The sequence below is a fragment of the Phacochoerus africanus genome, chromosome 9, assembly GCF_016906955.1.
Source record: "Phacochoerus africanus isolate WHEZ1 chromosome 9, ROS_Pafr_v1, whole genome shotgun sequence".
NCBI lineage: Eukaryota > Metazoa > Chordata > Mammalia > Artiodactyla > Suidae > Phacochoerus > Phacochoerus africanus.
The window spans coordinates 98,589,672-98,605,003 of NC_062552.1; the positions used below are offsets into that span (position 1 = coordinate 98,589,672).

The 15,332-nt window shown below is 45.6% G+C and overlaps 1 protein-coding gene across 2 annotated transcripts in view; it reads right to left on the reverse strand.

The window, feature by feature from the left end:
• Positions 1-1,397: 1,397 nt before the first annotated feature.
• DPF3 (double PHD fingers 3) overlaps positions 1,398-15,332 on the reverse strand; it is a 270,031-nt gene continuing 256,096 nt past the window's right edge. For both annotated transcript variants that reach the window (XM_047795003.1, XM_047795002.1), the window contains 3 exons: positions 12,577-12,689; positions 2,619-2,700; positions 1,398-2,102 (listed from right to left, as the gene is read on the reverse strand). In XM_047795003.1, coding sequence (XP_047650959.1) covers positions 2,032-2,102; positions 2,619-2,700; positions 12,577-12,689 — 266 coding nt within the window. In that variant the 3' untranslated portion in view covers positions 1,398-2,031. The remainder of the gene's footprint in view (positions 2,103-2,618; positions 2,701-12,576; positions 12,690-15,332) is intronic.

The following is a 15,332-nucleotide window of genomic DNA, read 5'->3' on the forward strand; positions in this document are numbered from 1 at the left end:
CTGATGTGAACATTTCGATGACTTTCTTCCTAAAATTAAACCAAAGTGATTTTCAAAACCAATAGCCAGCCTTTGAGGACACCCACTTCGGGGTCTGTGGGAAGACAGAGAGCCGGAGCGATCCGTGGGGGACATCTGTCCTCTGACGAGACCCTCCCAGATAAAGGGGTGATGAGACCACATGGCCACTTCCCAAACTCTCTCTGGGCCTCCAGAATCCCCAACAGGTTCACCAAGCAGCAGGGGGAGGAAGTATCCTGCAATGAAGATGAAAATCCCATCTGCTGGGGCCCTTAAACGAGATCATCACATATGGGTGGAACTCCCTCCACGGGGCCCCTGCAGGAAAGGGACCCCCTTCTCTCACCACGGGTCACCCTGCCAAGGACCGGGGGAGATCAGCACGGCTCGGCTCCGTGCCAGGCTGCCCTGGGTCTGCGGGCCAAGAGCAATTAGCCCGGAAGGCGGGCTCTTGGCAAGTCCGAACGCTGCGGCCGGACAGGAGGGGCCCAAGTGGCCGGAGCCTCCGGGCCTCCAGGGGCTTCTTCAGGAGCCGAAGGACAGAAATAACACGGGTCTTTGTTGTAAGCAGCTGGCCACGGAGATGGAGCTGATTTCAGGGAAGCCGAGCATGCGCCAGGGTCCCGCTCACCGAGACCTGCCCTTTGGGCAAATGAGTTTTCCAGAAACGTGTCAGTTATTGTGTGTCGCTGCTGTGGCCCCTGCTGCAGAGAGGCAAAGGCAACCCGGTCTGCTCCAGCCCCCAGGGCTGACTTCTAACACAGACTTCCTGGAACAGCTCTTTCTTCTCGAAACACTTGTTCAAAAGGAGAGTTTGGCATCTAGTGGGGAGCGTAGGAGACCAGGGCAGCCCTCGGGCTGAGGGTTCTGCGTGACTCTCACCCGAGTCATAAGCTATCACATCACCCCAGTTCTTTGTCAAGGGGACCCTCCTTTCTCCCCGATCCTGAAATTTCCAGAATCAGGTCTCAGTGGGCAATGACACACACACACGATGCGGAGGGAAGGAATTACTTGGGAAAGGAATTCGCAGTGTCACATCAATACTGCAGGGTTTCTCAGCGGCCGTGCTTGGTACCGTCATCCAGACTCTTGACCTGGCAGCCCTTTCACTCACCTTCCTGGTTCCTGAGTCCCAGTCGGGGAAGCTCCAGACCCAGGCTGAGTGGAAGGCTGAGTTTTGGCGTCTTCCTCTGCCACAGGCTCCCTCTCCTCTCCTCAAGGAGGCCCCAGCTCCGAGGGGCTGGTCCCTGGCAAAGCTGCACGATGGACAGCAAATACTGACCGGCTCCAGCGGGGCCTCTGAATTATCTCAACATTTCTACCTGCCCCTCCCCACTGCCCCCTCCCTCCCCAGCCCCATCCAGAGGCCACCAGGCTGTGGATGCCCCTGGACATCCAAGGGGGGCCCAAAAAGCAGCTCTTCCTCTTCACAGAGACCAAGGAGCAAGGAAGGATTTCAGGGCTCCTTCGTCTAGATGGCCTCGGGGCTCCGAGTCTAGAAGTTTCCAGGGAGGCTTGTAATAAATAAAAACTTCTCCACAGCCCTTTGCTCCCAGGCTGAGTTCAGGATGAAGAGACTAAGCTGGGGGCAGGGAGGCTGGGCGAAGATATCTCGGAACACAATAGATAGAAACACCAAACTGCACATGAGGGACAGATGGGTCGTCACAGGGTGCCCAGTGGTTCTTTGCGACGGGGACCAGTGCGAGCAACACAGGGCTGGGGTGAGGGCGAGGGGCCTCCATGGGGCTGCGGCTGGGCTCGTTCTTCGACAGTTTCCCATCTTTCTGGCAGAAACAAGGGGGTGCTGGCTGAGTGTGGAGACCCGTGTGTAGGAGGTGAGCGGACCCCTCACCCTCTTGCTTCCACGTGTCCACGCCCTCTGTGGTCACTGATGTTCCTAACAGTTGGTCTGTCTGGATATAAGGGAGTAGGGGCTCGATCTGGTTTGAACTGGGCTCAGGTTCAGCCTCTCCAGCAGCAAGTCACATCCCGTGACCTGGGGCCCTAGGCCTGGCAGCCGAAGGCCGAGGCTTTTTCTTTGAGCAGTTCCCAGCATAAGTGGCAGCTCCAGCTCCCTGCAAGAAATGAGATGGCGTTACTGGCTGCCCCTCTCCAACCCCTGGGCCCTAAACCCTTTGCAAGCCCTCTTTTATTGGACTTGCATGATTCAGAGAGGAGGCCCAGGCCTGAAAACATTCTGGAGTCTGTCCCTCAGCTGAGAGTAACGCCGCTCTGAAAACAGTAAGTGCTCAGAGATGGTCAGCTGACTGCTGGGAGGACCAGCCCTCTTGGCTGTGCCTTTTAACCAGCATCCCTGGGTCTCCCCTTTCCCCTAGAAGCTCACACCTCCCCTCATCTCAGCCATATGTCTGGGAATCATCTCTCTGGCCCTCAAGTTGAAATCTCTGGTTGAAGCTGTGCCTCAGTTTCTTCATCTGTAGCATGGTAGTGGTCGCACTGACCTCGAAGGGTTGTGATGATTAAATGAGACAAGACATGTCAAGCCCTTAGCACGAGGCCTGCACATTAGCGAGGGCTCGGTAAGTGGTGGAAGTAGCTGTTGTTGTTTTTGTCAACCCCATCATCCTTACCTTCTGGGGGTTCAGCCACTGGGGGATTTAAACAGTACATGTGATAGCCGCGGTCACAGTCATCGCAGAAGAGCAGCTGGTCCTGGTGGAATGCAGAGAAGATGGAGAGGAGGAAAGACTGAGTTATTCAGAACCACACCTCCAGCCATATTTTCATTATCCATCTTCTAGGCCCCATTTGGGGTCGTCACTGTTCCCTGAACATGCTTTGTGCTTTGCCCACATCTGGAATCCCCCCTCTATCTCCCGAACTATACGCATCCTACCCCCACATAAGAGTTCTCAAATCATAGCTCCTCCAAGAAGCCCTCCCAGAGCACCACTGCACAACCAAGCTTAAAAGGATCCCTTGTCCTTCTGAACCCTCATAGCCAATGACTCAGCCTCCATTAAAAGTGGAAAACTAATTTTATACCTTTCTGTATTACCCAGGGTGATTGCCTAGCACACAGAAAGTCCCCCCCCCCCCTTTTTTTTTTTTGGTCTTTTTGCCTTTTCTAGGGCCTCTCCCGCGGCATATGGAGGTTCCCAGGCTCGGGGTCTAATCAGAGCCACCGGCCTATGCCAGAGCCACAGCAACGCTGGATCCAAGCCGCGTCTCAGACCTACACCACAGCTCATGGCAACGCCAGGTCCTCAACCCACTGAGCAAGGCCAGGGACCGAACCCACAACCTCATGGTTCCTATCAGATTCGTAAAACACTGAGCCACGATGGGAACTCCAGAAAGTACTTTAAATGTTCGCAGATTTTAACCAAATTCCTCTGAACCTCCCTCTTTCCGTTTGTGAGATGGGCAACAACTGTGCTTAATGGTGACATCCGTGGCACCTCAGGACTTTTCCAGGGTTTCCTTATGTGGATGCAGAGAAAGACATGGAATGCAATGCCACCTTTCAGCTCCCCAAAGCCTCCTGAGGGGCTGGAGGCTGAAGCCCAGATGAGAACTGGACACTCCTGCTGAGCTGTGGTTAACCCCCAAGGGCAAGGTTGGTACCTTTGCTCCTGCAGTTCCCTCTGCCTGGAGGCTCTCTCAGTCCCCGACTCCTCTTCTGGATCATTCCCCATTCACCGTTCAAACCTTTGAACACTTCCCTTCCACAAAGACTTCACTAAGCTACCTCAAGTGGAAGTCCTCCCTCCCTTCCTGCAGTCTCATACTTTCTCTTTCTTGTGACATTTAATGGCACTTTCCTTTATGCTACAAAGCCTGGGATGTGGCAGACACCTACACACAGTCCATCTGGAACATGCCTCTCTTGTCCATTCCTGTATGAATTGCAAGGCCCTTGGGGCAGACCGTGTCTTACCCAGCTCTGCATCTCCTTCAGAACTCCCTTGTACATCGTAGCTACTCAGTAAGTGTTTGTGATCTGTCTCCATTCTCCAGGTTCAGCCCTGTTCTATTCAGTGATCTCTGGACCTGCTTGGATGGCTTATGAGACGTCTGTAAAGTTAAGTTTTGTATCATATCTGGAGTTTCCATCATGGCTCAGTGGTTAATGAATCATACTGGGAACCATGAGGTTGTGGGTTTGATCCCTGGCCTCGCTCAGTGGGTTAAGGATCCGGCGTTGCCATGAGCTGTGGTATAGGCTGCAGATGTGGCTCAGATCCCGAGTTGCTGTGGCTGTGGCATAGGCCAGCGGCTACAGCTCCGATTGGACCCCTAGCCTGGGAACCTCCATATGCCTCAGGTGCAGCCCAAAAAAGGACAAAAAAAAAAATTTTGTTATCAAATCTCACTTTGGCTTACACAAGTGGAGAGATCCTGGATAAAGCAGATATAGAAGTCAGAAACCCCCTGAGCAAACAATGAGGCAGGGGAGATCATGAAAGACTTTTTTTTTAATCATACTAAGACCTTTCAGTAGGACAATAGGAAGCTTTCGAAGCATTAGCCACATAGGAGTGGCATGGTCAGACTTGCAATTTAGGAAGATCTCACTAGCTCTTGTATAAGAAGACACACCCAAGTGGAGAGAGATTGGTTCTTGAGGCCAGAAGACCACTTAGGAGGTCTTACCCTAGTCATCCGAGTAAGAGATGATGGTGGCTGAACTAGGGTGGTGGCAAGGGGGAAAGAAAAGAGTCTTGTTCCCATTTAAGAGTCATTAATTATTGTATGTATGACTGATTCACTTGTAACTAACGCAATATTGTAAATCAACTATACTCTAATAAAATCAAATTTTAAAAATTCAAGTCATTAATTAAATATGGTGATAAGGAAGAAATCAAGGTGTTCTAGGTTGTGGCTTGGTCGGCAAGCCGGATGATGTAGCCGTCCACTGAGACACGGGCAGAGGAGCAGACCTGTGGGAGGCAGAGGCAACCTCAGCTACACCCATGTTCTGCAGATCTAAGGTAAGGATGCCCTGGATGATGAGGGTGAGCCGAGGATGTCCTGGAGGTAGCAGGAGATCAGGGAAAAAGCCTGAGCATTGGTGATTACATGGCAATGGAGGTCTTAGAAGAAGCAGCCCAGAGTATGTGAGAGTAGCTGCCTTTGAACCTGTGCTCATGGAGGGGCATTCATGAACGTCTTGAAATTTGACGTACAACTTTGGGCATAGGGACAAATGCGCGTTTTTCTGACGAAAGAGTAAATCCATGGCTTTCAATGAATTTTCTGAAAAATCCACCACTGAAAAAAAGCCACGACTCAAAAAAGTTCTAAGAAGCCCAAGAATAGATGCTTAGGGAACACCATTTAAGGGACAGGCAGAGAAAACAGAGACTAAGAAGCGGCAGTCAGAGAGGTAGAATGGTGTGGTTTAATCCAAAGGAGTTACACCATGACCGTCGGAGCTGAAGTAAGCTTTATGACGATATGACTCACGGGTAATGTGAGGAGAAACAAGTTAGGACAGGGACAGAACACGGGGAGAGAGAGACTTGTCAGAAACAGTACTAATGTTTGAAAGATATTGATAACTCCTCCTAGAGTGCTGACATGAGAAGCAGAACGAGGTAGAATACACCGGATTGGACCTTCCCAAGGGAAACCAGGCATCTGTGGGCTTGAATGCATCTTTCTTGGGTTAATCACTGTCTAGCACCCTATTCTCTTCCATTTCCTTTTCAGGGTAATTACCTGCCCAAACCACCAAGAACTCCCAGCTCAGACGAACTCCCCTGAGAAACACAATTGAAGGACCTCTTCTTACTCCCAAATATTCAAGAACCAGGATGGCTACAGTTCTACTAGAATGGAAATCCCTTTCTGGCTTACGCGGGGTAAATCCCTGGCTGTGTGAGAGAAACCCTATTGCTCAAGCAGCCTCACTCCTTGATTCCTCCCCTAGGGCTCTGCCAAGTCAACAAGAATCTTCTGCATTAATGCTATTCATAAAGCCAAAGACCAGAATCAACCCAAATGTCCATCAATAAAGGACTGGTTGAATAAATTAATGAAGAACTATACAGCAGTAGGAAGGAATGAAGATTATGTCTATATATTGCTGTGGAGTAATTCCAGAATATTCAGTGAAAAGGCAAGGCAAAGAAAACATGTATAGCTTTTTACCATTTCCTAAGAAAATGCATTTATTTTCCTGTGGAGTCATATGCACATACATACGATTCTGTTTGAACAAAATGGAAAGAAAATCACAGTTTTTTAAAGATGGTCCTATAAGCAGAGCGTGAAAGAAATAGTGATAAAAGCTAGACTTCTTTGAATATACTGTTTATTTTACATATTTGATTCTGGAACCAGGAAATATTTCACATGGTCATAAAGCAAAATTCACATAAGAATTGTCATTTAGAAACAAAAGAAAAATGAAATATGCATTAGTTGGTGGCATAACCACACAGAAAGAAACTATTCCAAGTGACTTTAAAACAAGTAGGTTAACTGTACATCCTTAATCAAATATACCTTAGGGACAAAAATAACTGCAAATACGCATACATAAGTATTTTCAGCAATCATATTGTTGCTGTTAATAGCAAGAATTGATATCTTTTTATGTGTATATCAAGTGAGTGATTATGATGGTACTGAGAAGCAAAAATCTTGACATGGTTAAAAGGAAATACAGATGTAAGATTGATGAGGTTAACTAAAAGCCCTATAGTTAGTTCTGGGTCTGAATTGAAAGTATCTGTATAAATTCACAGTGTATTTTATCTTTAAAATAAGCAACACATATATTCTAGCTTTGTCCTTTGAAAATGTCCCCAAATAATGACTAATGCAGTAAAAGTTCCCCCCCCCCATTACCCATATTATGTCTTCTAAAGACATTGCCCACTAAATGGAACTAGGAGTCCTTGGAGAAATGGCTGATACGCATTTCTGGAGCATGAAATGTGTATCTTTACATATTGGAAAGCAAGGAAACTAATAAATACTATTGAGGTCATGTCAAAAGGACTCAGTCCAGCCTGATTATGTTCCCACTGGCCAAATGGGACAATTTTAATTGGAATGGATTGAAACAAATCAGTATGTTTAAATCCTTGAGTTCATACAGCTACTATTAAAAAAAAAACCAATACTTTGTGGAGTTCCCTTCATGGCGCAGCGGTTAATGAATCCAACTAGTATCTATGAGGACGCAGGTTTGATCCCTGGCCTTGCTCAGGGGGTCAGGGATCTGACGTCGCCGTGGGCTGTGGTATAGGTTGCATGCACGGCTCGGATCCCACATTTTTGTGGCTGTGGCATAGGCCGACGGCTGCAGCTCTGATTCAACCCTTAGCCTGGAACCTCCATATGTCACGGGTGTGGGCCTAAAAAGACAAAAAAGAACAAAAAAATCCACTTTGTCACTTTGGTAAGAGGCTAAGGAAACACCTCATTATTATTTAATTTATTATATTGAAATGACTTCAGTCTTAGAGAAAAGTTGCAAAAATTCTGCACACACTTTACTGAGCTTCCCCTAATGCCAGCATCTTACTAGCACCACAGCACAGTCCTGGAAAGCAGGAGTTCCCATTACCATCAGTGTGATACTGTTGATAAATCTGCAAACCTCCTCTCATTTGAATTTAACCAGTTTTCTCCCGTATATCCTTTTCCTCAGGATTCAATCCAGGGTCCTACATTGCATTTAGTTGTTAGGTTCTCTTAGTGTCCTTGGACCTGTGACAATTCCTCGGTTTCTTTGTCTTTCATGACTGTGACACTTTTCAAGAGTCCAGGCCAGTGGTTTAGTAGAATGTCACTCAGCTCAAGTTTGTCTAATCTTCTCTCCATGAGAAGATTGAGGCTATGCATTTTTGGTAAAAATACTACATAACGGGGAGTTCCCATTGTGGCTCAGCAAGTTAAAAACCCCACTAGTATCCAGGAGGATGTGGGTTCCATCCCTGGCCTTGCTCGGTGGGTTAAGGATCCGGCATTGCCACGAGCTGCGGTGTAGGCCAGCAGCGGCAGCTCTGAATCGACCGGTAGCCTGGGAACTTCCATTTGCCACAGGTGCAGTCCCAAAAAGGCAAAAAAAAAAGAGAGAGAGAGAGAGATGCTGAGCCCTTCTCAGTGCATCATATCGGGGGCATGGACACCAGTGTGTCTCATTACTAGTGGTGTTACCCTGATCATACTGTTAAGGCAGTGTAATGCCAGCCAGTTTCTCCAGCATAAAATTATGAGTTTTCCTTTGTAATATATTAATAAGTAATCTGGCGGGGGAGACACTTTGAGATCCAGCAAATATTCTGTTTCTCACTATACTTTTGCCCAGTGATTTTAGCATCCATTGATGATTCTTTTTTTTTAATTTATTTTTACTTTATTTTATTTTTTCCATTGATGATTCTTGCTTACAACAACCATAACCACGATGTTCGCCTCTTGGTGATTATTGTCTTCCTTCTACATTCGTCAGTTGGAATTCTGCTTTAAGGAAGAGTTTCCCTCTTCCTCATTCATTCATTCATTCACTTATTCAATTTTTTAAATATGAATGTGTTTTGTTCTCTGGGTTATAATCAAATACTATATTATTTACTTTGTTGCTCAAATTGTCCCAGATTTGGCCATTTGGAGTTCCTTCAAGTTGGTCTTTTAGACATGCTACATCAAATTTTTTTAGCTTTTCCTTACTTTCTAGAACCACAGGATGCTCCAACCTCCTCTTATATTTTCCTAGCTCCATTTGCCTAGCTCTTTTTACTCCCATTCCCACCCACCCCTGTAGATAACCAATCCCCTTAGTTTTTTGTTATCCTTCCTGTGTTTCTCCTACACAAGTAAACAAAGATATGCATATTTTCTTATGCCTTTCCTATAAGAATGGCAGCATAATTTAGATATTGTTTTTACTTTGTTTTTTTCAGTTAACAGTATATCCTGGAAATTCATAAAGTATATCCCTATCAATTCATAAAGATCTGCCTCATTTTTTTCACAGCTGCACAGCACTTCACTGAGTGGCTATGACATCATTTATTCAACCATTCTGGGCATCAGCATTTAGGTCACATCCAATGTGTTGCAATTATAAACAATGTCATAATGAACATTATGCATATGTATTTTCATAGAGTTGTGGGTGTATCTCTAGGGTAGATTCCTATAGGTGAGATAACTGAGTCAAAAGATAAGTCAAAAGGTGAGTTGTGTTAGGTATGGCTAAATTTCCCTCTAGACAATGTATAAGCGTGTCAGTTTCTGACAATCTCATCAACAAAATACTTTTTCCTTTTTCCCATTCTATAAGTAAGAAGTGATATCTCCATTTTGTTTAAATTTGAACTTCTTTCATTTTGAGTGTGTTCCAGCATTTTCGCCCAGATATTTGAGGGTCATTTTTATCTCTTGTGAACTATCTCTTGCGTCTTCCTCCCATTTTCTATCAGATTTATGGTCCGTTGTCCCTCAAAATTTTTTTTTTTTAGGGCCGCACCCGCGGTGAATGGAGGTTCCTAGACCAGGGGTCGAATCGGAGCTGTAGCTGCCAGCCTACACCACAGCCACAGCAATGTGGGATCCGAGCCATGTCTGCAACCTACACCACAGCTCACAGTAATGCTGGATCCTTAACCCACTGAGCGAGGCCAGGGATCAAACCTGCAACCTCATGGTTACTAGTCAGATTGTTTCCACTGCACCACAACAGGAACTCCCATTGTCCCTCAAATTTTAAGAGCCCTTCATATATTAAAATTACCACCTTTATCTGTGGTATATGCTGCAAACATTTTCTCCCATTTTGTCAGTTGTCTTTTTACTTTATTGTGGTTTTTACTATGCAAATATTTACGTGGTCATATTTGTCTACATTTTCTTGTATTGCTTCTGAATTTTGAGTCACAGAAAAATTTTCCTTACATTTGGATTAAAGAAGAATTCACCCATATCTTCTTCTAATACTAATATGGTATTATATTTTATATTTATATCCCCAGTCCATGCAAAGTCTGTTCCTATGTATTACATGAGGCATGGACCAATTTTCTCTTTCCCCCAAGTGGTCATCCCATTGTCCCAGCATTATTCATGAAAATGTCCATTTTTCATCCAATAATTTTAGATGCAACCTTTATCCAGTACTAAATATTTGGATTGACTTAAAGGTTTTCTCTTCCATTACATTAGTCTATTTGTCTAGACTATTTTAATTACACAGGTTCTTTGGTATGTTTTAACTTCTGGTAGGGCTAGTCTCCCTTCACAACTTGTTGTTTTTCAGTGTTTTCTTGGCTATTCTTGCATGTTTGTCTAGTTCCATTAAAAAGCGTGTTGGTGTTTTTATTGGGTTTGAGTTAAATTTGTAAATTAACTTAGAAAGGACTGACATCTTTACAATACTGAGCCATTCTATCCAAAAACACACACACAATGTCTTTCCATTTGTTCAAGCCTATTTCTAAGTCTTCTTAGAAGCACTTTATAATTTTCTTCATATAGGTTTTAAATATTTATTGTTAAGTTTATTTCTAAGTATTTTTTATTTGTAGATATTGTAAGTGGAGTGTCTCTACCATAATGTCCTCTAACTGGTTATTATTTGTGCATATGAAAGCTTTTTTTTTTTTTTGCTTTTTAGGGCCACACCTGCAGCATATGGAGTTTACCAGGCTAGGGGTCCAATTGGAGCTACAGCTGCCGGCCTACACCACAGCCACAGCAACATCAGACCCAAGCCGCATCTGCAAACTATACCACAGCTCACGGCAATGACGGATCCTTAACCCACTGAGCAAGGCCAGGGATTGAACCCACAACCTCATGGTTCCTAGTCGGATTCGTTTCCTGCTGCGCCATGATGGGAACTCCATAAAGCTATTAATTTTCGTCTGCTAATTTATATCCTATGATCTTTGATGTTTGAGTTAGCTTTATTACTGATGCTCTAGAGTTTTCCAGATAAACTATTTTTATGAAAGAGAAAAATTTTCTACTATCCTTATACTTCTCATTACCTTCTCTTGTCTACTTGCATAGCTGATATCTCTAGAATAATGATGGGTAGTAGTAGAGATATTGGGCATCCTTACCTGGTTCCTGACCTTCGGAGAAATGCCTCTAGTATTTCCCCATTAAATAAGATAATGGCTTTAGTTCTAAGGTATAAAAAGTTTATCATGCTAAGAAAGCATCCCACAGTTTCGATTTTCTTGAGTTTTTTTTGTCATGAATAACTATTGAAACTATCACCTTATTTTGAAAATCGATAAAGGTTAAGAATGAAGTTTTTATTCTTCCTTTTCTATATGATCTAGACCTGAGAATCACCCAATACAAACCAGAAAAGTTTCTCACTATAGAATCACTCCAGTTAGGAAACAAAGAAGACTTTACGAGTGAGAATATCACCCTTTGCAACCCCTAATTAAATAGTTAATGTAGGCAAAGATCATCAATAGCTACCTTTGCAAAAAGAGAGATACCAGGTATTACGTATGTCCTGAAGAAAGTAAACACCACTATTATGAAGTAGTCTGGCTCTGTACATAGATTAGAGACAGAGACAAGAGAGACAGAGAAAAAAGAAGGAATCTGGATCTGGTCAAACCTCTAGCTCCAGGAACCAGCGTACAAGATATAAAAAACAGAGGAAAATGTCAAACACCACCGTAAGGATGCAGTCAGGAAAATACAGTCATGGAAAACTACTGAACAAGTAAATCGATTTCTTCAAAAACTGAAGGGGAAAAAAAGAGAGAAATGGAGGGAAACCCTATATATTATAAGAAACTTTAAAGATAGAATCAAGTAATTGCAGTCTATGGGCCTTATTTGAATCCCAGTTCAAATAAGCAGGCTATAACAAAAACATTTAAAACAACTGAAGATAATTAAGACAGTGTTTAAGACAATGGAAGCAATAGGAATGTTGACTGGATGTTTGATTAATTAAAGAATTGGTTTTTTTAGTCTATGTTAATATTTTGGTTATTTTTATTAAAAGTAAGTCTTTGTCTTTTTGAGATACATATGAAATATTTACAGGTGAAATGATATTATGACCAGGATTACAATATTGTGGAGAAAGAGATGGCCATATCTATGAAACAAGATTTGACATGTATTGATCATTGTTGAAACCAATGATGGGGTACATCAGTTTCATTATTTTCTCTATCTCTGTATATGTTCGCAATTGTCCACAACAAAGAGTGGTTATTTTTTAAATTCTGCATCTATTATACTTAACATTTAGACCAAATGAGATGACACACTCCAGAATGTGGCATAAAGAGCCAAGCACATCCCTACTATAAGCAGTGGGTACCACTGTCAATCACTGAATCCTTGAGTGCTAATAGCCAGCAAGGCAGTCTCTGGCCATCACCTCCTGTACCTCTCTCCACAGGCACAAAGAGTTCCCAAGGTCCCTGTAGTGCGAGGGTCCCGAGGGTCCCAAGGGTCCCGGGGGCAAAGGTCAAGGGGAGGCCCTAGATAAGCCCAGTGATGAGTTTTGCCTTCCTCTCCAATCCTCAAAAGACTCCTAGCTCCTAGGATCTCCCCCTCCCGTGCAGGAAGCCACACACTCACATCATTCTCCGAGGTCCCACAGAGGATGCAGGATTTGCACTCGATGCACTGCCACTTGTAGGTCTTGACGGCCTCGGTCATGTTGAGGGTGAATTGCAGGCAGGTGGGGTGACCTGGAGGAAGCAGAAACGGCAGCATTAGAGCCACAATATTAAGCCCAACTTGGAGGGAGGGCGGGATAGCACCGGTTGGGAAGCAAACTCAGGACCTGTACACACCTCCTTACCACCACCCACAGTTTCATCAATCCACACCCAAAGAGAGGGGCGGGCATTGCCCCTTTTGCTGGGGAGAGATGTCATCCAAGTCCTCTTGCCCTAAGAGCCATGTTCCCCAGGGGTGTAACCCGTTGATGAGGACAGAAAGTGGTGATCAGAGGGAAAGAGAAAGGAAATCGCACAGCTCAAGGTGAGTCACCAGCATTATGGCCCCAGCCCCAGCATCGATAGCAGGGGAGCAACACATAACAGCTCTTTGGAGCTGTCCCTTCTGACCTGCAAGAGCTGGTCATGCTGCCTCAGGACACAGGGGAGGTCAGAGGGGGCAGGTGAGGCTCCCAGGGACAGAGCTCAGGGGCACTGCACTGCCGTCTGAAGTGTCTGTGCCCACGCGTGGAAGCCTAGCGGGAGTCCACACTCTGCACAGCAATGGGAGCTGTGCAGGGAAGTGGCCTGGCAGTGCGGGTGAAGGAGCAGCACATCACTACAAAGGGCACATGACGGCCAGGTCACTCCTGAAAGGACCCGTCACTGGCTGGAACTCTTCTCGCCATTCCAAGTATCATGTTAGCCAAGTCAGTAGCAAAAGCAGGGCCTTTGACTTAACTCGGCCTTAGAGCACCGGGCTCCAGCAGACCAACACCCGAGACTTGGCCTGCAGAGCTGGGCTCTGCTCTCAGCCATAGCGCTCCCCCACCCCCCAAAGAGAGATGCCAGCAGCAAGAGGACAACTGTGAGCCACAGGATGTGAAGACTTTGACCTTCTATTTGGCAGGGAAGAGAAACTTGGATGACATCTCCAGGTTTCCCAGGGTTGTGAGTCAGATGGGAATCAGCCCAGAGTGCGCAGGGCAAAGGCCATTACTGACTCTGTCAAAAAAGATTTGATAGTCTTGCCTATAGCTGGGGTTTGGTTCACCCTTCTCCAGAGCTCCCAACTGCCAAATCCACCACATAGCGCATCATGTTGCCTCTTTCACATGAGGGACTGTGTGCTTCTCAAGAAGTATAGCCAGGGGGCGCCAGTGAGGGGCAGCTCTGCCAACCTAGTGTCCCCCACAGAGAGTCAAGATCCCCCATGGCACAACCGCTCTTTGGCAAAGCCACATCCCAGCAGGAGGCCCCATTTCCTCTCTTCCAAATCCTCACAGAGCTGGTTCCATCATGGTCTTTGGGGGGAAATACCAACTTTTCAGTCAACATAAGAACCCTTCAGAACCCATAAGAACCCTTGGGGCTCCACCAAGGCAAAGCGCACTGAATTAGTTCTGAGAGTGAGAGTGGGGACGGAAATGACTCACGGTGAGGGAAGTTGGGGACACTTAGCAAATAGCAAGTGAGAGCACTAAGAAGAGGACTGATCTAAAAGTTTTTCCAGGACTTCTCAGGGCCCATGCAACTTAGAAATCGCCACGGCTCTGAACCGATGACCCTCTCAAAGTGACACCATGCCAGTGACCCTGGGGAGAGAGAAGCCTTACATTAAAAGCCTGGGTGAACATCCAGCTAATGCTCTTGAAAGCAACTCCAAGAACTGCCTAAGAAGAACACTGGCCAGGGTTGCTCCCCATTCCAATCTCTCTCAGAGAATCCTGGGATGGGAAGAAGAAATACGGGTCTGAGATTCTAAGTGGTTTGGGCTACAGATGCCCCAGTTCTCAGATAGGATACCTACGAAGGCTGAACATGAATTCATGGACACCTAGGTCGGCAGGCTGACACTGCCTAGTTCCAGGGGCTCAGGGAACACCCAGCCACACCCAGCCAGCTTACAGTAATTGTTCATGAACAAGGGTTTTAAAGCACCTGCTGGGCCAGCCATTGCACTAGGCAGAAAAGATACAGTGGTGAGCAAGACACTCCCTCCCCAAATCCCTCTAGTCTGGTCAGAGAGAACTCAAATTAATAAACTACACACATACCCATTTACTTAAAATTGTCGGATAAGTGCCATGAAGGAAAATCCTAATTGGCAATGAAAACTCATAGGAGAATGAAATCTAGTCTGAGTTGTCAAGGGAAACCTTCTCTAAGAAAGAGCTTTAAGCCGACACCTGGCAGATGAGGAGGAGTGATAGCTGGGTGGGGGGAGGATGCCGAGGGAGGAGAAAGGCAATGAGAGAGGGGCTCTGAGCAGTGGAGAAGCTTGGTAAATTCAAGGGAAGGGAAGGGCCAGGAGGCAGGGGCTCAGCGAGCAAAAGGAAGAGGGCGAGAAGTGCCCGGAGAGGTAGCTGGAGTCAGATCACACGGGCACTTATCTAAGGATTCGGGGCTTTAAAATCATCAAAGCTTTTTAAGCAGGGCAGTGACTGGATTACCTTATGTTTTTGAAGGAGCATTCCTTCAGCTTGAGGGATCTTTTGAGTGATGCAGCTGTTCTGAAACTTGATTGCAGCGGTGGTGACATACATGATAAGTGTGCATAGAACTATACACTGTACACGTGTATGAACACACGTGTGTGAATGTAACACCAATAACATGTGAGTAGGGTCTGTGATGGCATGGATGTCAACTGCCTGGTTCTGTGTACTCTGG